Genomic DNA, 22985 nt, shown 5'->3' with positions numbered 1-22985 from the left:
CAGATTACAGATCTCTGTCATTCTCTTCACACCCCAACCTCCTGCTGCCTTCAACATATCTCCCACAACTCCCGTCGGCCTTCCCGCTTTTCTACTCTTCATTGCTTTTATCGCTTCCTCGACTTCCTTCTCAGTTAGCTTCTCTGCAGGTCCTAAAACTGGGTTACTCTCTATGTTGCCGTCCCATTCATTCTCTGTATTCAACAGCATTTCCATATATCTTTTCCATCTTCCTTTAATTCCATTTGGGTCCACAACGATTTGTCCCACTTCATCCTTCAAGCAACTCACCCCCATCACATCACACCTCTCTTTCGCTATCTGCTTTGCAAATCCTGAATACCGCTCTCTGACCCTCTTCCGAATCCAAGCTTTCTCCGAACATTTTCCTACATGCCTCCTGCGCCTTTGCTACCTCTTTCTTTGCAGCCTTCTTGGCTGCCTTATAACTTTCATGCTCTGCTTTTTCTGCCCCCGTACCCTTCGCCTTCTGCCACTCCTTGAACTTCTTCCTCTTCTCGTCAATCCTCTTTCCAACTTCCTCATCCCACCACCATGTTTCCGAGTGCCTCGGTGGTCCTTTTGTCCATCCACATACCTCACCAACGGCTCCCAACAGACTATCTTTCATTGACATCCAACCACGTACAGGCTCAACCACATCATCCTCTACCCTACTCAGCCTCTCTTTTAATGCCTCCCTTACTGTCACCTCTTTCAACCTCCACACCTTCATTCTCGGTTGGTACTTCACCCGCCGAGCTCTCCTCGCACCTTTCACCCTTATGTCGCAGACAACCAAGTGGTACTGTGAAACAGCCTCCTCCCCCGGGATCACCTTTGTGTCCCGGAGGTGCCCCCTATCTCGCCTACGCACCATCAGGTAGTCAACGGTTGTCGTCGACCCACCTGACGTGTATGTAACAAACTTATTATCCTCTTTCTGGAAGTGAGTATTACAAATCAACAAATCAGCTCCATCAGCAAACTCCAAAATCCTTTCACCTTCTCCATTTCTCACACCATATCCGTAACCCCCATGAACTCCCTCAAAACCGTCCATACTCCTTCCCACATGTCCATTTAGGTCTCCTCCTACCACAACAACTTCCTCATCTTTCACGTTTTCCATCAGCTTCTCTATCGCACCCCAGAACTTGTCCTTCTCTTCATCGCTCCGACCAACCTGCGGAGCATATCCCGAGATGACATTCACCAAGAGTTTTCCAATCATAATTTTCACCATCATCAACCTATCACTCACTCTGGTCACACTCACCACACTGTCTACAAACTCCTCAGAAAACAGGACACCAACACCATTCACGCCCTCCGGGCACCCTTGCCACACAAACTTGTATTTCTGTCCCTGCCTACCCTTCACCATTCTCACACCACTTCCCTTCCATCTTGTCTCTTGCACACAACATATGTCCACTCTTCTTCTGATCAATACTTCCACCACTTCTCCTGATCTCCCTGTCATTGTCCCTACATTCCATGTCCCAAACCTCAGAAACCGATCTCCACTTCGGGCTGTACCCTGCCCATATGTAGTTGCAATTATCATGGTTCTCTTTTTGAGGCAATGTTTTTATGGCCGGATGCCCTTCCTGACGCCAACCCTCTTAGTCGCCTCTTACGACACGCAGGGATACGGTGTACCTATTCTAACCAGGGTACACACTGGGAAAAATTAATGAATTAATGCAAATGAATGAATATGAGAAATTATTTTTCATCAGCTTGTTTGTTGAAGAGACAACATTGTAATGTCTGCTGTGATGTTTGTTCATCGACTTCCTGTAATGTACAGGGTTTGCTGGATGTTAGTATTAGCTTAATTTTTTTCACCTTTAAACTGTAAATTACAACAGATTATCCAACTTTTCACTACTAACATTGATGTACCTCTGTATCTGTTTCACACACGATGCTGAATATTCCTTCACATTTTAATATAAATCTTGGTACACTCAGATCGTATTTTCTCCTTCATTTCCTCTATTTTTGGGACAGTTGATTATGGACTGACTTCCAATGTTCCCACAGAATAAAATCAAGAGTTTTGAGGTCCAGTGGCCTGACTTTCACCACACCCTTTAGATATGTACTCTGAATTGTAAGATTTATTTGTATATGTTTGCGAATATTGGGAGGGTTATGCAAGGCTTCTGCAACCATGGCTAGTGGTAATGCTGCGGATTATTTTTGAATGATGTGCGCTGTTACATTCATGTGCATACTTTTTAAAATTTTTTGATCATTCTGGAATATTTGTATGTACTGTTTTGCTTGCCACATGCAGAGGGGAGTCATCTTTGCAAATTCTTGGCAATTATTTTGAGGTGGGTTATAAATTTGTGTGATGTTCACCAGACAAAGTGAACACACATAGGCAGACATCCCAGCCATTTTTCTAGGGTGAAGTTAAATATTTAAAAAATACATGATGAGTTTTTTGCAGAAATTTTGAGAAATACAAACATGATGTCATCGAGTCGCAGCTGTTTTGCCTACTTCCTGTGCAGGTGTGGAGTGTGCGGCTAGACATTGCTGCCCCACAACTCACCTTTCCAGAAGATTTTTCCTCACCTGATTCTCCTGTTGTCATAGTGGACCTTGGTCACCTGCTACTTACAAATCAGCATTCAGGTGCAACTTTCAGATCATCAGGCCTGTGTTTTTGTTGACAATATGCCACGTTCAATGGAATTACCATTTCACATGCCAGGAGTTTTGGTCCGAGTTTAATTTTGTAAACTGCTTTGAAAGATGTATGTCTTAAGGGTAATTAACAGCAAATATACATCTAGCCTAGCATAGGCATTATAAATCAAGCTAAATATTTACTTTATGACATTATTGAACTGAAGTTGGAAAAAAGACAACATTGTGTGCATTTATTTTGTGTGCTTTTGCAGACGACATGTTAAAGATAATGACAGCAAAGACAGCGCCAACAGAAACAAAAGATGAAGAACAGAAAAGCGAAAGGGCCAAAAGCATGTTCACAGTCGATTATGATGATTATGATGATGATGATGATGATGATGATGATGATGATGAATTTCTGACTCCGTATTCCACCGCTCCTAACAGTCCACAATCAGAGTCTGATAATGATCAAGCATCAAGTTCTCCTTGTCATAGTAACCAGCCTAATCCTCCAGTTACAGAGTCAGTAACAATGGTCCAAATTAAGTCACAGAAGCCACCTTCAACTGGCGTGTCACCTTCAGATCTAAGGGAACGGCTTGAGAGAGCATGCTGCGAGCAGTACCGCCTCGAGTTTTCTGCATTCCAAATCATGGTAAGCACGAAGTATTTAGCAAACATGCAGAAATGCCCTTTTGTTATCTTATTACCTCCACCACCAAAGGTGGATGGAGGTTATGTCTTCACCCCTGTTTGGTTTTTTGTCTGTTTGCCTGTCTGTTAGCATAATATCTTAAAAAGTTATGGATGGATTCGAATGAAACTTGGTGGACAGGTTGGGTGTGTGACAAGAAGGAATTTATTATATTTTGCTGAAAGTCCAGATCTGGATACAAGTGGTTTTTAATTTTTTAGTGATTCTTCACAATTGAAAGATACTCCCCTTCTTGTTCTTGTTCAGGCTCACCCCCCTTCTTGTTCTGGGCCTTGTGCTTTTTCTGGTCTTCATCAATGATCTCTCCGACTCTGGAAAATCCTCTTTCTCTTTGCTGATGACTCCACTTTCTGCCGCTTCATTCCTCATCCTACAGATCGACAGTGTGCAGGATCCTCACTCTCTGCAGACCTGGACAAAATCACAGACTGGTCAAACAAGTGGAACATGGCTTTCAATCCTGACAAATCTCACACTCTTACCATGTCTCTCCGAAAAGACCGACTGGACAACCCTCCCATCTACTTTCTGAACAATCCTCTCCAAGAAGTTCTGTCACTCAAGCTTTTGGATGGAGGTTATGTTTTACCTTACTTTCTTATTAATCCTCTTGAGGAAGATCAGTCATTCAAACTCCTGGGTCTCACTATCTGCAATGATCTTTCCTGGGAAAACCACATTTCCAAGCTGGCCTCCAAAGCCAGACACCGACTGGGCATCCTCCGTCGTGCGAAGTCCTTCCTTGGCACACCTGAGCTCCTCACCACAAACAAGGCTTTCATCCACAGCTCAATGGAATACTGTTCTACCCTCTGGGCTGGTGCTCCTGCCTCACACCTAGCGCTGCTTCACGCTGTTGAAACCAAAGCTTTCAGAATCATTGGAATCTCCTGTGATGAAGCTAACTCCGAGGGCCTTTCACTCACTCACTCACTCACTCACTCACTCACTCACTCACTCACTCACTCACTGCAGGCAGGTTGGTGGTCTTTCTGTCTTCTACAGACTCCTCTCCGGCCTTGCTCCCCCAGCTCTCTCTGGGCTCTGTCCCCCAAATATTCCTACAGGTCGCACAAGATCTCCCTGCAACCCTCTTATGGTTAAACTGCCAAAATCAAGACTCTCTGCTCACCTTCACTCTTTCATTCCTCTTTTCTCCCGCCTCTGGAACAAACTCCCTCACTCTCTTCAATCCCACTCCTCCCTCCAGGTCTTTAAAACAGCTGTTCACCACCATCTCTTATCTTCCCCCATCCAAAACCTTGATCTTTTCTATCCCCGTTATTTCACCGCAGATCCACTTTTCTGAAATACCGACTTCTTTCCTGGAAGTCCTAGCAGTCAGTGTCCATGTGTTTTATACCTCTCTCCCCCCGCCCCCTCCTCCATGCCTCCTCCCAAGCCCTATCCCTCCCACAGATCTCCTGATGTCCCTGCTCTCAAATGTTGTACTTGTGTGCTTCCCTCTCTGTCCCCATCTTGTCTCCCGCTCCCTTTATCATATGTTTTATGTGTCAGTTTGTCTTTTTGTGATTAATGTATCTCCTTCCTTTCATTCTTCCTCTTTTTTTTTTTTTTTTTTTTTTTCTTCCTTTCATTCTTCCAACGCAAAGTTGAAAACATCTACAACAGCTTGACCACCGCCGCACCCGCTCCCCCTAAAACCACCTGCCCCCCCTTATCCTGCCATCCCCTGTCTCAATTCTCCCCAATCTCCCCTACTGACCTCTCTGAACTCCGCATAGGAATGAAAACTGCCACCTGCACTCTTGACCCCATCCCCTCCAGCTTTGTCAAGGCCTCCCTTCCTGCTCTCTCTCCACTTATCATTGCAACAATAAACTCCTCCCTGTCTACAGGCATCGTCCCACCATCCCTCAAAATTGCTGCTGTTACCCCCATTCTGAAAAAACCTGGACTAAACCCTGACATCCTAAACAACTTCAGACCCATCTCTAACCTACCCTTTCTGTCGAAAGTTTTGGAACGCGCTGTAGCCGCTCAACTCAAACATCACCTCTCTGCCAATAACCTGTATGAAACATTCCAATCCGGATTCCGCTCCAACCACAGTACTGAAACTGCTCTCCTCAAAATCACCAACGACCTTCTACTCTCCTCTGACGCTGGCAACCTCAACATTCTCATCCTCCTCGACCTCAGCACCGCCTTTGACACCATCGATCACACCATCCTCCTCACCCGACTTGAAACCACCTTTAACGTTACTGGCACTGCCCTCTCTTGGATTAAATCATACCTCTCTGACAGACGCCAGTTCATCTCCATCAATAACTGCAAATCCCCCACTGCTCCCCTCCCCCAAGGTGTCCCCCAAGGTTCAGTTCTTGGCCCCCTCCTCTTCATCCTTTACCTGTCCCCCCTCGGTCACTTAATCCGCCGTCATGGTCTCCAATTCCACTCCTTCGCCGATGACATCCAGCTTTTCATCTCCACCAAGTCCATCTCCACCGCCACCCACTCTATCCTGACAAACTGCATCACTGAAATAAAATCCTGGCTTCAAATTAGCTTCCTCAAACTTAACTGTGAGAAATCTGAAATAATCATCATTGGCCCAAAAACGCTCATAAAATCCACCCATAACTTTGCCCTCAACATCGACGGTATCCCAGTATCCACCTCCCCTCACATCCGGAATCTTGGCATCATCTTTGACCAAACCCTCTCCTTCGACAAATACACTAAACAGATCACAAAGACAGCCTTCTTTCACCTGAAAAACATCGCCCGTCTCCGTCCATCCCTCTCCTCCATGGCTGCAGAAACCCTCATCCACGCCTTCATCACCTCCCGTCTGGACTACTGCAATAGCCTCCTCTATGGTTCACCCTCAACAATCACCAATAAACTCCAATACATTCAGAACTCCGCTGCCCGTCTACTCACCCATTCCCGGACCCGTGACCACATCACCCCCGTCCTTTACAAGCTTCACTGGCTCCCCATCTCCCAGAGAATCCAGTACAAAATCCTCCTCTTGACCTACAAAGCCCTCCATAACCTGGCCCCATCCTACCTGGCTGACCTCCTCTCCAGACACACTCCCAACCGCAACCTCCGCTCTGCTGGTACCAACCTCCTGACCCCCCCTCATCCGGACCAAATTCAGATCCTGGGGGGACAGGGCCTTCTCCATCGCTGCTCCCACCCTCTGGAACTCACTAACTCACACCATCAGAGACTCCTCCTCACTCACCACATTCAAAACATCACTCAAGACCCACCTGTTCAACACTGCATTCAACATTTAACCCACAGCATTTAACCCCTGACTATCTCTTCTCCTTCTCCCTCCTTTTTGCTTTGAATATTTCCCTATTGATTCTTGTTTTTTTGCAATTGTTTTTATGTTTTGCTATGCATTATGTTTTGCACTCTGTCAAAGCGTCTTTGGGCTCCCTGAAAAGCGCTATATAAAATAAATGCATTATTATTATTATTATTATTAATGTTAGCTCTGACATGAGCCTCGATCTTGTATACAGAAATAAAAATAAAAATGACCAAAAACTATACATAGCACAATGTTTTAAAAAGTTGTTGATGTGTGATGACAAAACTAGGTGGATGAGTTGGGTTGGTGACAAAATTAAGTAAAACGTATGTTACCAGGCCAACTTGTGAACCAGTGATGGGATTTTTTTTTTTAACAAACTTGGTATAAATATATGTGATGCAAAGAAGAACTGATTGGATTATGGCATTAAGAGGTCATAGGTTGGTCAGAGGTCATGTCAGGTAAAAATGTGATAACTTTTGAACAGTTGAAGTGATTTAAATCAAACTTAGTACAAGTATGTATCATGATGTAAACATGAGCTGAGATTTTGGGGTCAAGAGGTCAGAGGTCATGTGAAGGAAAAAATAATTTCGTTACTGCGATAACTTGTGAATGGGGACCGCAAGGTCATGGGGATGATTGGAGAAGGAGAAGATTGTCATGGGGACCGCAAGGCTAACCCCCGCTCTAGCAGGGAAAATGGCCTTTAAAATGCATGTTGTTGTTGTTGTTTGATAACTTGTGAATGGCTGAAGGGATCCAAGTCAAGCTTAGTACAATATTATAATGATGGAATAATGTGGGCGGAGGCATATCGGTTGACATTGCGATGTCGAATAGTGCCGTTGTAGTCAGTTTTTAAATCGTAGAGTGCTATATCTCTCAATGCCTTTTTGTCATTTGCTGGATGCAGGTGGGTTACGGGAAGGATAACTGGAAAGCTGCTCAGGATGGTGGTGTAAGCCCATTACATGTGGTGGAGCGGCTCAATGTCAGTGCTATACTTGCACGGCGGCTAGCACGGCACAATGGTCTCGGTCCTGAGCCAATGCTATCTGTATCTGCCACCTTGCCAACACTTGCCATTCACCTTAACGAGGACAAGATCAAAGTTCTGAGGTGTTGGATGGAAGGTTTGCCCTTAGGCAATGGACAGTGTGAAGATCATGACATGGGAGAGCGATTGGCTGGAAAATTGAGCACAGACAATGTAACCAGAAGCAGTACAGAGTGGCTCTCGATAGACTCCTCGTTTCATGACTCAACAAAGCAGAACTTGGCCTCATTTGCTCTTGCCCGCCACATTCATGCCCTCCTTGATATTGAGAAGACACGACTTGCAGTTGAGAGCAGAGGAAGGTACCTTGCTGTTCTTGAAGTGACTGGCACTCAAGCACAAGTGGCTGTAGATCGTCAAGGTCTGTCACTGAAGCTGACTGTACAAGACCTCCTTCTCATTGACTCAATGCAGACTTGTGGGCATGACTTTGAACTTTTGGCGGCCTCTCGCCCAGGACTTGCATTCCGTGCTCCAAACTACAGTCAGTGTGAAAACCCAATAGCAAACACCACAGCTTCCCCCGACAATGTGGAAAATAAAGATATTGATTCTGAGGCTTGGAGACGGTGGTCCAACACCCAGTACTTATCATCCTCTTCGCTTCAGGAATGGTTGTCACTCCATCAGGACCATGCTTCTTCTTCCATCTCTCAAAAGAGAAAGGATGCTGATTCGGAGATGTCTGTTTACACCTCTTGCCACGAGTGGTTTTCCCATTCTTTTGAAAAGAGCAAACCTTCAAACGTTTCATTGAAAAGAGTGGATTCCAAGGTTTCAGAGGCTCTGATATCCATTGAATATACTGCAACAGTGAATGATGCAGCTCTTCCAGGGTGAGGATATGTTTTGTCCTATTTTAACATTGTGTAATTTAACTTATTTTGCTGTTTTTTTATTTACCCTCATTTGAAGCCTAGTATATGCTAATTTGTGACTTAGTTTGACATCTGGACAGAACTGCTTTTTCTGAAAATTGTGCAAGTTGCAATACTTTTGCGATTTAAAAAGAAAGATATTTATTTCATTGAATTGTTATGATTTACAAGTTTTTATATTAATTTATTTGGTCCATTGTTTGTATTTATTATAACTTTATTTAAATTTAATTTTCAGGCAGTCTCTGAAGATAAAGATGAACAACTTGGACATTGTTTTCAACCCTGAAACCTTTGTGGAGCTTTTTGCTTTTTTCCAGCTAAACTTTCCCGGGGAATTAAAGAAAAATGTTCCCCAAGTCACAACTGCAAAGAGATCCACTGGGCATTTGCATTTAAGTGAGGCACAGGGAAAGGTTCAACTCGGGACTAATGGAAAAGGGATCAACAGTAGTGCAACTATGCTACAAGAAGGAACTTGGGTAAGTGGGCATGTTTTATGATTTGGGTAAGTGGGTAGTGGGAAAAAAAGTTTTTATCATTGAAAATTATTGAAAACTATTTACCTCCACCACCAAAGTTGGATGGAGGTTATGTTTTCACCCCTGTCTGTCCGTTTGCTTGTCCGTTTGTGAACAAAATATCTCAAAAGGTTGTAGACGGATTTGGACGAAATTTGTCAGAGATGTAGCATATGTGACAACAACGAAATGTTTAGATTTTGGTGAAGATCCGGATTCGGAACCGGCTCCTAGAATTTTAAAAGTGATTCTTCACCATTGGGAGATAGGTCCAAAAACTATACATAGCAGAATATCTCAAAAACTTGAGGACTGATTTGGACGAAACTTCAGCTTCATCGTGGGAGATTCCAATGATTCTGAAAGCTTTGGTTTCAACAGCGTGAAGACGAGCTAGGTGTGAGGCAGGAGCACCAGCCCAGAGGGGAGAGCAGTACTCCATTGAGCTGCAGATGAAAGCCTTGTATGTGGTGAGGAGCTCAGGTGTGCCAAGGAAGGACTTCGCACGACGGAGGATGCCCAGTCGGTGACTGGCTTTGGAGGCCAGGTTGGAAATGTGGTTTTCCCAGGAAAGATCATGGCAGATAGTGAGACCCAAAAGCTTGAGCGACAGAACTTCTTGGAGAGGATTATTCAGAAAGTGGATGGGAGGGTTGTCCAGTCGGTCTTTTCGGAGAGACATCGTAAGAGTGTGAGATTTATCAGGATTGAAAGACATGTTCCACTTGTTTCACCAGTCTGATTTTGTCCAGATCTGCATAGAGTGAGGAGACTGCAGACTGCCGATCTGATGGATGAGGAATGGAGCACCAGAGAGTGGAGTCATCAGCAAAGAGATAGAGAGGATTTTCAAGAGAGTCAGAGAGATCATTGATGAAGACCAGAAAAAGCACAGGGCCCAGAACATTGCCTTGGGGAACTCCAGCCTGAACAGGAAGGGGAGATGAGAGAAACCCATTCAGGGCCACACGTTGACTACGACTAGAGAGGAAGTCCGCAAGCCATGCGTGGAGATTTCCATGGATACCATAGGAGGAGAGTTTGGTGAGCAGAGTGGGGTGCCATACCATATCGAAGGCATGTGATATGTCAAGGGAGACAGCTCTAATTTCCTGTTTGGCAATGAGGACCTCCATCCATTGTTAAAATAACTCCATCCATCAAAAACTCCTTATAATTGAGACTTTCTTCTTCTTCTTTCGCATTCAGCACAAGGCTGCAGGGAAGCATTATTGCCTGAGGGCTGTGCTGTGCCACTGATGCAATGCCCTCTGTAGGTTATGGCAGGAATTCGGTCAGAGTGCTGGTGAAGGGGGGCATTGTTTCATTGGAAAAAGCAAATAAGGGGGGCATTGATTCATTGGAAAAGGGGGGATAGGTTCCCGAGTCGTGAAAAGCCGCGAATCGAGAGGAACAAACCGCGAATGGCCGAGGCCATTGATGAAGCCTCTTCTGGTAAAGCGATTGGTGAGGCAAATCCAGTGTCGACGATAATCCACGAAGGTCAATGAAAATCCCGCGAATGTATGCCGCGGCGTTGTTTCAACGGGGATAGGTTATAGGTTCCCAGCGGTTCCTGTTTCATCGAGGAAAATTTTTACGGTTCCTGATTCATAAGTTTCAAATGTTTTCAACTGCAAATGCACATGATTACAGTTTCACAAAAAACGTGTACAAAAAAAACAAAAACGACAACACCAGGTACCATTTCCAATTTATTGAAGGAATGCGCTTAAGTTTATTAAAAGTGCTTAACCATACCGTACCGTGAAAGTAAAAAAAAAACACAACACCATCATGTACCGTTTAAAGTTTTTATTTTACAAACACACGCAACTCTCAAATGATGATGATGTTGATGATGCTGGTGATGAATTAAAATCTCATGAATTCCTCGAACTTTGAGGGCGACCAATATGATGGTGCAGCAAAATCCTGCACCAAAGGAGAGCCAGGAGAGGTAGGAGAAGGTGAGGACGCTGAGAGGGCAGCAGAAGAAGGTGTTGATGGTCTTGAGGTGTTGGGAGCAGAGCTGAAGAAATGGGTAATGGGGAGCTGCTTGACAGATTGCCCAACATTTTGATGTCGCTCTTTGTATGGGAGCAGAACATTATCCCAGCCCCTCTTGAACTTGAGGTACCTCTCCATGACTGGGTCAGTGTCTTGCACCCTGTCCTCAAGCGCCCGCATGTCCTGCAGCAACTCGCCCAGGAACTGGACCGTGAGGTTGGACCTCGGCACCTCTTCCTCATCACTGCCCGCCTCCTCCTCCTCGGAAACCTCTGGAATGGCCTCCAACTTGTCCTCAGTGAGTGAGTTTTGGGAATGGTTCAGCATCATGGTTTTCAGCATGAAATCCCTCGTCTGCGTGTTGTCTTCTCCATCCTTTCCATGTGGACATTCCGTACATGGGTGACCACCTTCGTACTCGATATAGTGCTGGCTGAAACTCTCTCACGAATGGCCTTCTCCTTCTTCCATATGTATCAAACGGTGGATTCGATGATGCCGTAATGCCTGCCCACAGAGGCCACACTCTCCTCACAGAAGCCGGTCGAGCAGCTCCACTTTCTGGCTCAAGCACATCACTTTCTTCTGACTCTTGGTCGTCGACACATCTCCGGCATTTATCTTCAGCTTGGGAGCCATGATTGTACGATGAGCATAGCGAGAGTCAAAAACGCAGGACAAAGCAACGGGACGAGAACAATGATCGAGATTGAGGACACCGTCTATATATGTCGGAATGCGAGCATTGTGGTTATCTGTGGGAGGGGTGAATACTCTGCCCATTTTTTGTGGGGGATGTTGTCGGATGATGCTGTATTGAGCCTATCTGCTAATTTCAACAATAGATTTAATGAAGCATTTGCATTCTATAATTCGCGGGGTTGACTTGTTTTCGTAGCTGGCGGAACATCCCGTGACGTTCTCGATTATAGTCTGGCTAAAATTTGCGGCCGCGAAAGCCATGAAAACGTGAGCACACAGCAGTGAATGTGCAGGCTCGCGGCTCGTAGATGTTTTTTTTGGTACGTATGTCCTATACATGGCTGGTGAAAGATGGGTTTTTATAAATGTGCCAAGCTAACGGCTCGTGAATTTTTTTTTTTTGCGTCCCTGAAAAACCACATTCACGGAACACGGCTGTGAATAGAAAAAAAACTCGTGAATTTCAGGACACTTTTCCGCGAATGGAGAAACGTCACATTTGATCAACCGCAAATACGCGGATTCTGCAAATGGCAGAACCACGAATGGTGGAACCACGAATATGATGTTGTCTCTCTCATATTTAGCTGTCTTTATCCTCTCATGCCTGCTCTCATGTGGCCTTTAATTTATGATGTTGAAGGAGCTGGGGCTCCCACGTCGATCGGAAGAATGGACGCGACAAAAAGCTGGAATTCATCCGAGTTGCTTTAATCAAACCAAACACTCAGGCACTCTGAAAAGCCCGTTTATCGGGCAGCAATATATATACCTATTATCCCGGAGCGTTTGCCCAGGAAAGGTGAGAGGGGGCGTGGCCCAGCGTCCTGGCTGCGGCCTGGCAAGTTGAGGGCGAGCCTGCCCGGGCATGCCCGGGCGTCCTGACCGAGGCCTGGCAAGTTGAGCGCGGGCCTGCCCGGGCGTCCTGGACGAGCCCGGCATGGTGATCGCTCCGCGTCCTTGATAGGTGCAAGGCGATTGTGAAAACCCAGCGGTAGCCGCTACACACGTCCCCCCAGAATCGACTTGCACCGGCAGGGTCAATTTGAGGGGGGTCCTGATGACCCGGCCGAAGCGACCCCTGGCGGGTCGTGGGAGGGGGTCCGGTGTGGTGGTGGGCGGTCGAGTGGGGGGCACCGTGGACGGGGGGCGGCCTCGCCGCGGCGGAAGGGCCACCCGTGGTGGGTGGTCGACGTCCACGTGCGCCGGCTTGAGGCGGTCCACCGCAATCCGGTCCGACCTGCCGCCGATGTCGATGACGAACGACTTGTCGTCCCGTCGCAGCACCCGGAAGGGCCCGTCGTACGGCGGCCGGAGTGGCCCCCGATGTGCGTCATGACGCACAAAAACATACTCCGCTGTGCGAAGTGCTGGGGGGACGTAGGACTGGGGGTCGCCGTGGTGGGATGTTGGCACGGGGGCAAACCGTCGGGCGACCTCCTGGAGGACCTGCGGACCAGGGACTGGTAGCGTCGGGCACGAATTCGCCCGGGACGCGTAGCGCCTGGCCATAGACAAGCTCGGCGGTGGATGCCTGGAGGTCCTCCTTGGGGGCCGTGCGGAGGCCCAAAAGGACCCACGGCAGCCGGTCGGCCCAACCGCCGTCTTGAAGGCCGGCCATGAGCGCGGCCTTCATGGAGCGGTGGAATCGCTCGCACAACCCGTTTGCTTGGGGGTGGTAGGCCGTAGTACGGTGGAGCTTGACCCCCAGGTTGCGGGCGACCGCGCCCCACAGCTCGGAGGTGAACTGTGGTCCGCGGTCTGACGAGATGTCCGCCGGTGCGCCGAAGCGGGCGACCCAGGTGGCGATGAAAGCCTGCGCCATGTCGGCGGTGGTGGTGGAGACGAGCGGAACGGCCTCCAGCCACCTGGTGGTCCTGTCCACCATGGTGAGCAGGTGTGTGAACCCCCATGACGGGGGGAGGGGGCCCACCAGATCCACGTTGACGTGGTCGAAACGTCGTTCGGGCACGGTGAAAGGTGCCAGCGGGGCCTGGGTGTGTCGGTGGACCTTGGCCCGTTGGCAGGCCGTGCAGGTGCTGGTCCAATCGCGGACGTCCCGACGAAGGCCGTGCCAGACGAATCGCGCCGACACCAGCTTCTGGGAAGCTTTCCGGCCCGGGTGGGAAAGGCCGTGGAGGGAGGCGAAGATGCGGCGTTGCCAGGTGACGGGCACGATGGGGCGAGGCTGGCCTTGGGAGACGTCGCAGAGCAGGACAGTGTCCGCGAAGGGGATGTCGGCCAGGCGGAGGCCCGTGTCCGCCGCCCGGAGGGCTTGCATCGTGGTGTCGGTGGTTTGGTCCGCCGCCATAAGCGCAAAGTCCACGCCGAGGTGGACCGCGTTCGCGCTGGCCCGGGAAAGACAGTCGGCCACGGCGTTGTTTTTGCCGGCGACGTGCCGGATGTCCGTGGTAAACTCCGACACGGCGGAGAGGTGGCGCTGTTGGCGGGCCGACCACGGCTCCGTGACCTTGGCCATGGCATAAACCAACGGCTTGTGGTCGACGAACGCCGTGAAAGGTCGGCCCTCCAGGAGGTGGCGGAAATGGCGGACGGCCAGGTGTAGACCGAGGAGCTCCCAGTCAAACGTGCTGTATTTGAGCTCGTTCGGCCGGAGCTGCCGGCTGAAAAAAGCGAGTGGCTGCCAAACCCCGTTCACCCATTGCTCATGTACGGCGCCCACCGCGTAGTCGGAGGCATCCGTGGTGAGGGCGATGGGAGCGTTGAGCACCGGGTGAGCGAGCAGTGTTGCGTCGGCGAGGGCCCGCTTTGAGCTTTGGAAGGCCGCATCCATTGCTGCGGACCAGGCGATGTCGTGCTTGGCCGGCTTGCCCCGGAGGGCTTCGTAGAGGGGCCGCATGAGTTGAGCAGCGCGGGGCACGAAGCGGTGATAAAAATTCACCATTCCCAGGAATTCCTGCAGGGCCTTTATGGTGCGGGGACACGGGAACGTGGTGATGGCCTCAACCTTGGTTGGCAGCGGCACGGCCCCGTTCTTGGTGATGTGGTGGCCCAAAAAATCAACGGCCGAAGTGGCATTTGGCCGGGTTGACGAGGCCGTGCTCGCTGAGGCGCCCGAACAGTGTTCGGAGGTGGAGGAGGTGCTCGGCCCGGGACGTGCTGGCGACGAGGATGTCGTCCAGGTAAACGAAAAGGAACGGCAGGTCACGCAGCACGCCGTCCATCAAGCGCTGGAACGCCTGAGCCGCGTTCTTGAGACCAAACGACATCCGCAAGAATTCGAATAAGCCGAACGGCGTGATGACTGCCGTTTTAGGGACGTCGGCCGCCCTGACAGGTACCTGGTGATATCCCCGTATGAGATCAATTTTCGAAAAAATGACCCGTCCCGCCAGACGGGCGGAGAAGTCTTGGATATGCGGGATCGGGTACCTGTCGGGGGTGGTAGCGTCATTGAGACGGCGGTAGTCGCCACACGGGCGCCATCCACCCCCCGGCTTTGGCACGATGTGCAGTGGCGAGGCCCACGCGCTATCGGAGCGCCGCACGATGCCGAGGTGCTCCAACGCGTCGAATTCGGCCTTTGCCACGGCGAGCTTGGCTGGGTCGAGGCGGTGGGCCCTGGCGTAGACCGGCGGGCCCGTGGTTGGTATGTGGTGCTCGATCCCATGCCGTACTGCGACGGCCGAAAACGTCGGCCGCGTGAGGGCCGGGAACTCCGTGAGCAGGCGAGCAAACTCGTTCGCCGCCGGGACGGCGCATGCCAGCTCGGTCGTCGCGGAGCTGCTCAATGTGCATACCAGGGAGCTGAAGGTTTCGGCGTTGATTAAACGACGCCGTTGGACGTCCACCAGCAGTCCGTGTGCGCAGAGGAAGTCAGCGCCTAGCAGAGCCATGGGCACGTTTGCGGTTACAAACGTCCAAGCAAAGCGTTGGCCGCCGAAGCAGAGGGTGACGTTGCGTGGGCCGAAGGTGCGGATGGTCGATCCGTTGGCCGCAACCAAGGAGGGGCCGCAAACCGCGGACTGCCTGTCCTGGTCAGAGGCGGGTATGACGCTCAGTTGGGCGCCGGTGTCGCACAGGAAGCGCCGTCCGGACGCTTTATCCGTGATGAACAGTAAGTTGCCCGTGTGGCTGGCGCTCATGGCTGGTAATGAACGCCGGCCCGGCCGTTTCCCGGCCTGCCGAAGGTGCACGGGGGTCGGCATGTCCGGGCCTTCTGTCCGAACCTGGCATGATAGTAACACCACGCTTGGTCAGGTGGAGGCCCCGGTCGTCGTGCTGGAGGTGGTCGGCTCGGTGTAGCGGCCGCCAATTGCGTCGGCAGTTCGGTCGTCGACCGTGCCGGGTGCTCGGGCGCCATGGGTGTTGCGTCGGACGGCGGTGGGTCCCATGTCGCCGCTGCGATGCGCTGTCCTGCGGCGGAGATCTTGTCGGCTTCTCTGGCAAGGGCCCGGGGATCTGTGATCGTCGTGCTTGCCAGGGCGAGGCGTACCGGGTTAGGCAGCTGACGGAGGAACAGCTCCCGGAACAGGAATGCCGGAGAGTGCTCGCCGAGCAGTGAAAGCATGTAGTCCATTCGCTCGGAAGGGCGCGTGTCGCCGAGCTCGGGCAGGTCGAGCAGGCGCCGTGCGCGCTCCGCCGATGGGAGGGCGAAAGCGTCGAGGAGAAGCTTCTTAATCGCGCCGTATTTGTCAGCGGCTGGCGGGCTCTTGAGGCTCAGGGCGCGGGCCGCGGTGGCCGAACCGAGCGCTGCTACCACATGGTGGAAGCGGGTGTCGTCGGCCGTGATGCCTCGCAGGGCGAACAGGGAATCCGCCTGTGCGAACCAAACCGCCGCGTGAGCCTCCCAGAAGGTAGGCAGTTTAAGGGTGACTGCCGTGTCCATGTCGGTAGGTCACCAATGAAGGAGCTGGGGCTCCCACGTCGATCGGAAGAATGGACGCGACAAAAAGCTGGAATTCATCCGAGTTGCTTTAATCAAACCAAACACTCAGGCACTCTGAAAAGCACGTTTATCGGGCAGCAATATATATACCTATTATCCCGGAGCGTTTGCCCAGGAAAGGCGAGAGGGGGCGTGGCCCAGCGTCCTGACCGAGGCCTGGCAAGTTGAGCTCGGGCCTGCCCGGGCGTCCTGGACGAGCCCGGCATGGTGATCGCTCCGCGTCCTTGATAGGTGCAAGGCGATTGTGAAAACCCAGCGGTAGCCGCTACAATGTGGCCTTTAATTTATGATGTGGCTTATAATTTATGATGTGGCCTTCAATTGAGATCAAACATAACAGCGGGGGGACATGTAATGTGGGTGGAGGTATATCCATCAACGCATTCGCATCAAATTCAATTTTTTTTTCACTTTGTAGCATGTCACTGCGGACATTCAGAGTCTCAATATTCTTGTGGCTCGTATGGCTGAGGAACCAGGTGCTGTTGGAGCCTCTCTTCCTGGATTGATGCTGCAACCCAAAGAGGCATTGAAAGTGGCAGCGCTGTCTATTGGGAAAGTACATTTTGCAGCACAGATGAACCGAGGTATGAGGCGCCTCTGTGGTTCACTGGCGTGCCTTGAAGTGGCTGACCTTTCAACTGCTGCTAAACCTGATGGCTCTGTGTGCGTGCTCATCCTTGGACGTGGGTCTGAACTAAGTACACAAAATGCAGTGAAGTTTACAATTGTGGTAAGGATGCACAAAAGAAAAAGGCTGGCAAGAGTATAGCTTGGTGCTTTGTCATTTGTTTCATCGTTATTGTTTTCTCTATTGATTTAATACCGCATTATTTACTCTTGGCAGTCAGGTGATGCAGAATACAGCCATGCTGTGCGGCTCCGAATGGCATCTCTATGTTACCGCCATAGGCCAAACTTCCTCTCTGAGCTCATCACTTGGCACCGCCAGTTGGAAACTGCTACTCGTCTCTCGCAGACCATAGCGAATACTACCATGCATTACAGGTATGGTTGGTGTTCATTATGGGATGGGATTGTTGACAAAATGGAATGGACTTTTTTTAGTTTCTGGGTACAAGTTAACAAAGCATGGTTTGTTGAATCTTGCACGGGGTAATTGATGATGCTTATATTGAAAACCACAATGTTCAAGTTGGGATTCATTTATATTTCTTCATAATGTGATTTGTGTTGTTTGTGTTTCATATTCTACGAGTGCACCTGCTCTCTAAGGGAGCGGCAAGAAGGGTCATGTTATTGTCCTCTTGGGTATATAGATTACAGTAAATCTAGGCTTGTGTCAGTTAGACTGTGGGGGACATGATAACCATATAATGCCTTAAGAAGCATATAATGCCTCAAGAGTTTTTCTCTGTCTCACCTCAATTGATTTGATTTGTTGTTGTTGTTGTTGTTGTCATTATTACTATTTTCTTTCTTAGCTGATCATCTGAATAAAAAATGGATACATGTTCAATACCCTCAACCCTCCAGAAAACAAGCACAAAACAAATCAATAAGTTTTTCCCTGTTACTGATCTCTCCAGTTGCTAATGATATCTATTGTTTCGCTTTGTTGTCAGATATTAATTGGCCTTCCAATATGGCTGAGACAAAGACGTCCGCAATCTTTCAGAAGTGGCGTGCCAGGAGTTAATTTATTCACTCCTATTTATGGTTCTGCGTGCCAATGATACATTTTTAGCATTCAAATTTATAAATAACGACTAAATAACTACTTACAAATTAGCAACTTCATTAATAGATAAATTCAAAGACAGATCTTACCCTTTAGTGTGATCCTTGCCCTTCCTGTCCCTTGCTGAGTTCTCCAATCTCAGAAACACTGATGGTGCGATGTGTCGATTGTTTTTTAAGATTTTGGAAATAGCAGAAAGTCATGGTGCCAATGTCCTGAAAAAAAAACCCAGCAAGTTTTGCAAGAAATGCCTTCCATGTTTCAAAAAAAGACCCATAACAGCTGGACCCTGCTCCCTGCATATGGAGGTTGAGATTGTTTCGAATTGCGGTGATGTCAGTTAAACATTAGTTGTGCGACCTATTTGTCAACAACCAGTTTGGGTAGTTTTGACTTTTTTCTGACAAAAATATCTTGATTGCATCAAGACAGTCCACAAAGCATGCAAAAACCTTCACAGGGCTTAGCCACTGAACATTGCTGTGAAGAGGAATGTCATTGTATGCAGTTTTTATTTTTTATTTTTTTCAATTTATTTATTTACTTTTGTACACGGAATCGAGGCTGGTGTAAGAGCTAACACATTGAACATGAAAACATGCACAGACACATAAAACATGCAATGAAGGGAGTGGGAGACAATAGGGGGAGAGAGAGGGAAGCACACAAGCACAACAACAGAAGAGAACAGGGACGTTTGTAGATCTGTGGAAGGGGGAGGGCTGGGGGGCGAGGGGGAGGGAAGGGGTACACGGTATGAAGCAAATTAACATTTCTAAGAATTTCAGGAAAGAAGTTGGGGATTGAAAGCAGTGGATTTGGGGTGTTTTAATGGGGGTAGAAAAGATCAAGGTTTTGGATGGGAGAAGATAAGAGATGGTGGTGAGCAGCTGTTTTAAAGACATGGAAGGAGGAGAGGGACTGAAGAGAGTGTGGGAGTTTGTTCCAGAGGGCTGCAGAAAAGAGGAATGAAGGAGTGAAGGTGAGCAGAGAGTCTTGATTTTGTCAGTTTTACCAGAAGAGGGTTGCTGGCAGATCTTGTGCATTCTGCAGGAATATTTGGGGGACAGTGCAGGGGGAGCAAGGCCGGAGAAGAGTCTGTGGAATACAGAAAGACCACCTACCTGCCTGCAGTGAGAGAGTGAAAGGCCCTCAGAATCGGCTTCATCGCTGGAGATTCCAATGATTCTGAATGCTTTGGTTTCAACAGCGCGTGAAGCCGAGCTAGGTGTGAGGCAGGAGCACCAGCCCAGAGGGGAGAGCAGTATTCCATTGAGCTGCGGATGAAAGCTTTAAATGTGGTGAGGAGCTCAGAAGTGCCCAGAAAGGACATCACACGACGGAGGATGCCCAGTTGGCGACTGGCTTTGGAGGCCAGCTTGGAAATGTGGTTTTCCCAGGAAAGATCATAGCAGATAGTGAGACCCAAAAGCTGGAGTGACAGAACTTCAAGGGGATTGTTCAGAAATTAGATGGGAGGGTTGTCCAGACGGTATTTTTGGAGAGAGACAGTGAGAGTGTGAGATTTGTCAGGATTGAAAGACATGTTCTACTTGTTTGATCAGTTTGTGATATTGTCCAGGTCTGCAGAGAGTGAAGAGGCTGCTGCCTGCCAATCTGAGGGTTGAGATATGAAGCTGCAGAGAGTGGAGTCATTAGCAAAGAGATAGAGAGGGTTTTCCAGAGAGTCGGAGAGATCATTAATGAAGACCAGAAAAAGCACAGGGCCCAGAACCCCAGTTTGGGCACGAGTGATGGGGTAGTGTAGTGATGGGGAGGAGGGTGGGCAGGGCGCCCCCTCTTCCTCGCCCTTTCTCTCCTCCCCTACCCCCCTCTCTCCCCCGAGCGTGAAGTGGATGGGGCACCAAATGACATCCTCCAAAATACGTTATCATGCTCCAAATGGTTGTATTGTATATAAACTATAATACAAAGGACTGCTTGTGAGAGTACGACACGAGACGTAACTTTCAGAACCACGTTTTACATTTTAAACTCTGTGCTACATCTTAATGTAAAGTGATATTTACAAACTCTTTCCATCCGGTGTAACATTTTTGTAATTATTAATCATCTCCGCACAGTAAATAAATCCCTATTACTAATTATGGGACTGCCGGCTGTGTAAATCTCTTGTATTATCGAATTCTCTTGTATAGAAACACCTCTGTGTCCTCTGTGTACTCCTCTGTGTTTTGGTTATGACTAACTTCCCTGAAAATGTCTGCTGCTCTTCTTCTGCTCCAATCGGCTCATCTGATCATGTGCTTGTTAAAGTGGACATCTCTCTGACCATTCTCAGAGAGCCTCCTCAGCGTCGACGAGTCTGGCATTTCACTCAGGCCAACTGGCACGGTCTTCAAGCAGCCATCAATCATCTGGACTGGTCTCCCATCTCGACCGCCTCTGACATCAACTCATCCTGGGAATTCTTCCAAAGTAAATTGCTCTCTCTCATGCACAGATTTATCCCATCTCGTCTTCAGTTGTCATACCCTTCCTCCCGTCCATGGTACACGGAATCTTGTTGTGAGGCTATTGCCCAGAAACAACTTGCTTTCGTCTCCTGGAAAGCAAATCCAACGGAAGGAAATCTCATTTCCTTTCACAAAGCCCGAAACAAGTGTGTGTCCACCCTCAGAAGAGCCAGGAAACAATATCTCTCCGTTCTCAGGACCGTACTCTCTTATCTGTCTCCCTCTTCCAAATCCTGGTGGCGTCTGGTCAAATCTGTTTCTGGTGTTTGTTCCCCCTCCATCCCCTCCCTCACCTCAAACGGCCACACGGCTGACTCCGCACGTGAAAAAGCTGAATGCCTCAACTCTGTGTTTGCCTCTAAATCTTGTGTCCCAAACCCATCCCTCTCTCTACCCACCGTACCCAGTCGAACCCAGCTGCTCCTGGACTCTGTGTCCTTTCCTCCTGACAAGGTGGAAAAGTTTCTGTCAACCCTCGACTCTGATTCTGCAACTGGACCTGACAGCATCAGCCCATGGGTCCTAAAATCCTGTTCTTCCGCTCTTTCACTCCCTCTCTCTGTTCTCTTCACCCTCTCTTTTGCTCAAGGTCATCTGCCATCTGCTTGGAAATCTGCCAACATCACCGCTTTACACAAAAAAGGTGCAAAAATAGATCCCAGCAATGACAGACCAATCAGCCTTCTCCCAATTATCACAAAGTCATGGAATCCATCATTGCTTCAGATATGAAATCTTTTGTCTTCTCCAATGGCTTGATCTCTGATCATCAATTTGGTTTCAGACCTGGTCACTCTACTCTGGACATGCTCCTTCTGCTTTCTCAACAATGGATGGAGGTCCTCAATGCCAAACAGGAAATTAGAGCTGTCTCCCTTGACATATCATGTGCCTTCGATACGGTCTGGCACCATGCTCTGCTCACCAAACTCTCCTCTTTTGGTATGCATGGAAATCTCCACGCATGGCTGGTGGACTTCCTCTCTAGTCGTAGTCAATGTGTGGCCCTGAATGGGTTTCTCTCATCTCCTCTTCCTGTTCAGGCTGGAGTTCCCCAAGGCAGTGTTCTGGGCCCTGTGCTTTTTCTGGTCTTTATCAATGATCTCTCTGACTCTCTTGAAAATCCTCTCTATCTCTTTGCTGATGACTCTACTCTCTGTCGCTCCATTCTTCATCCCTCAGATCGGCAGTCTGCAGCCTCCTCGCTCACTCTCTGCAGACCTGGACAAAATCACAGACTGGGCAAACAAGTGGAACATGTCTTTCAATCCTGACAAATCTCACACTCTTACGATGTCTCTCCGAAAAGACCGACTGGACAACCCCTCCCATCCACTTTCTGAATAATCCTCCCCAAGAAGTTCTGTCACTCAAGCCTTTGGGTCTCACTATCTGCCATGATCTTTCCTGGGAAAACCACATTTCAAATCTGGCCTCCAAAGCCAGTCGCCGACTGGGCATCCTCCATCGTGCGAAGTCCTTCCTTGGCACACCTGAGCTCCTCACCACATACAAGGCTTTCATCCGCAGCTCAATTGAATACTGCTCTCCCCTCTGGGCTGGTGCTCCTGCCTCACACCTAGCTCGTCTTCACGCTGTTGAAACCAAAGCATTCAGAATCATTGGAATCTCCTGCGATGAAGCTAACTCCAAGGGCCTCTCACTCACTCACCGCAGGCAGGTTGGTGGTCTTTCCGTCTTCTACCGACTCCTCTCTGGCCTTGCCCCCCCAGCTCTCTCTGGGCTCTGTCCCGCAAATATTCCTACAGGTCGCACAAGATCTGCCTGCAACCCTCTTTTGGTTAAACTGCCAAAATCAAGACTCTCTGCTCACCTTCACTCCTTCATTCCTCTTTTCTCCCGCCTCTGGAACAAACTCCCTCACTCTCTTCAATCCCACTCCACCCTCCAAGTCTTTAAAACAGCTGTTCACCACCATCTCTTATCTTCCCCCATCCAAAACCTTGATCTTTTCTACCCCCGCTAATTTCACCCCAATTCCCCTTTTTGAAATACCAACTTCTGTCCTGGAAGTCCTTGGTGTCCTTGTGT

General features: G+C 49.1%; 2 protein-coding genes across 2 annotated transcripts in view; both read left to right on the top strand.

Annotated features, from left to right (window-relative positions):
- LOC144891290 (uncharacterized) overlaps nucleotides 1–22985 on the top strand; it is a 981422-nt gene that overhangs the window by 526486 nt on the left and 431951 nt on the right. The gene's annotated exons all lie outside the window — the stretch shown is intronic.
- LOC137434335 (intermembrane lipid transfer protein VPS13D) overlaps nucleotides 1–22985 on the top strand; it is a gene marked incomplete at its 3' end in the record, with an annotated part of 220793 nt that overhangs the window by 88858 nt on the left and 108950 nt on the right. Inside the window, 6 exon segments of the mRNA XM_078784227.1 lie at nucleotides 2532–2655; nucleotides 2925–3313; nucleotides 7591–8570; nucleotides 8851–9094; nucleotides 17173–17487; nucleotides 17602–17762. Of these exon segments, the coding sequence (XP_078640353.1) occupies nucleotides 2532–2655; nucleotides 2925–3313; nucleotides 7591–8570; nucleotides 8851–9094; nucleotides 17173–17487; nucleotides 17602–17762 (2213 nt within the window).

The sequence above is a fragment of the Myxine glutinosa genome, chromosome 1, assembly GCF_964187855.1.
Source record: "Myxine glutinosa chromosome 1, kmMyxGlut1.1, whole genome shotgun sequence".
Taxonomy (NCBI): Eukaryota; Metazoa; Chordata; class Myxini; order Myxiniformes; family Myxinidae; genus Myxine; species Myxine glutinosa.
The sequence above is the reverse complement of the archived record's forward strand: the minus strand, read 5'-3'. Positions and strand labels throughout refer to the sequence as shown.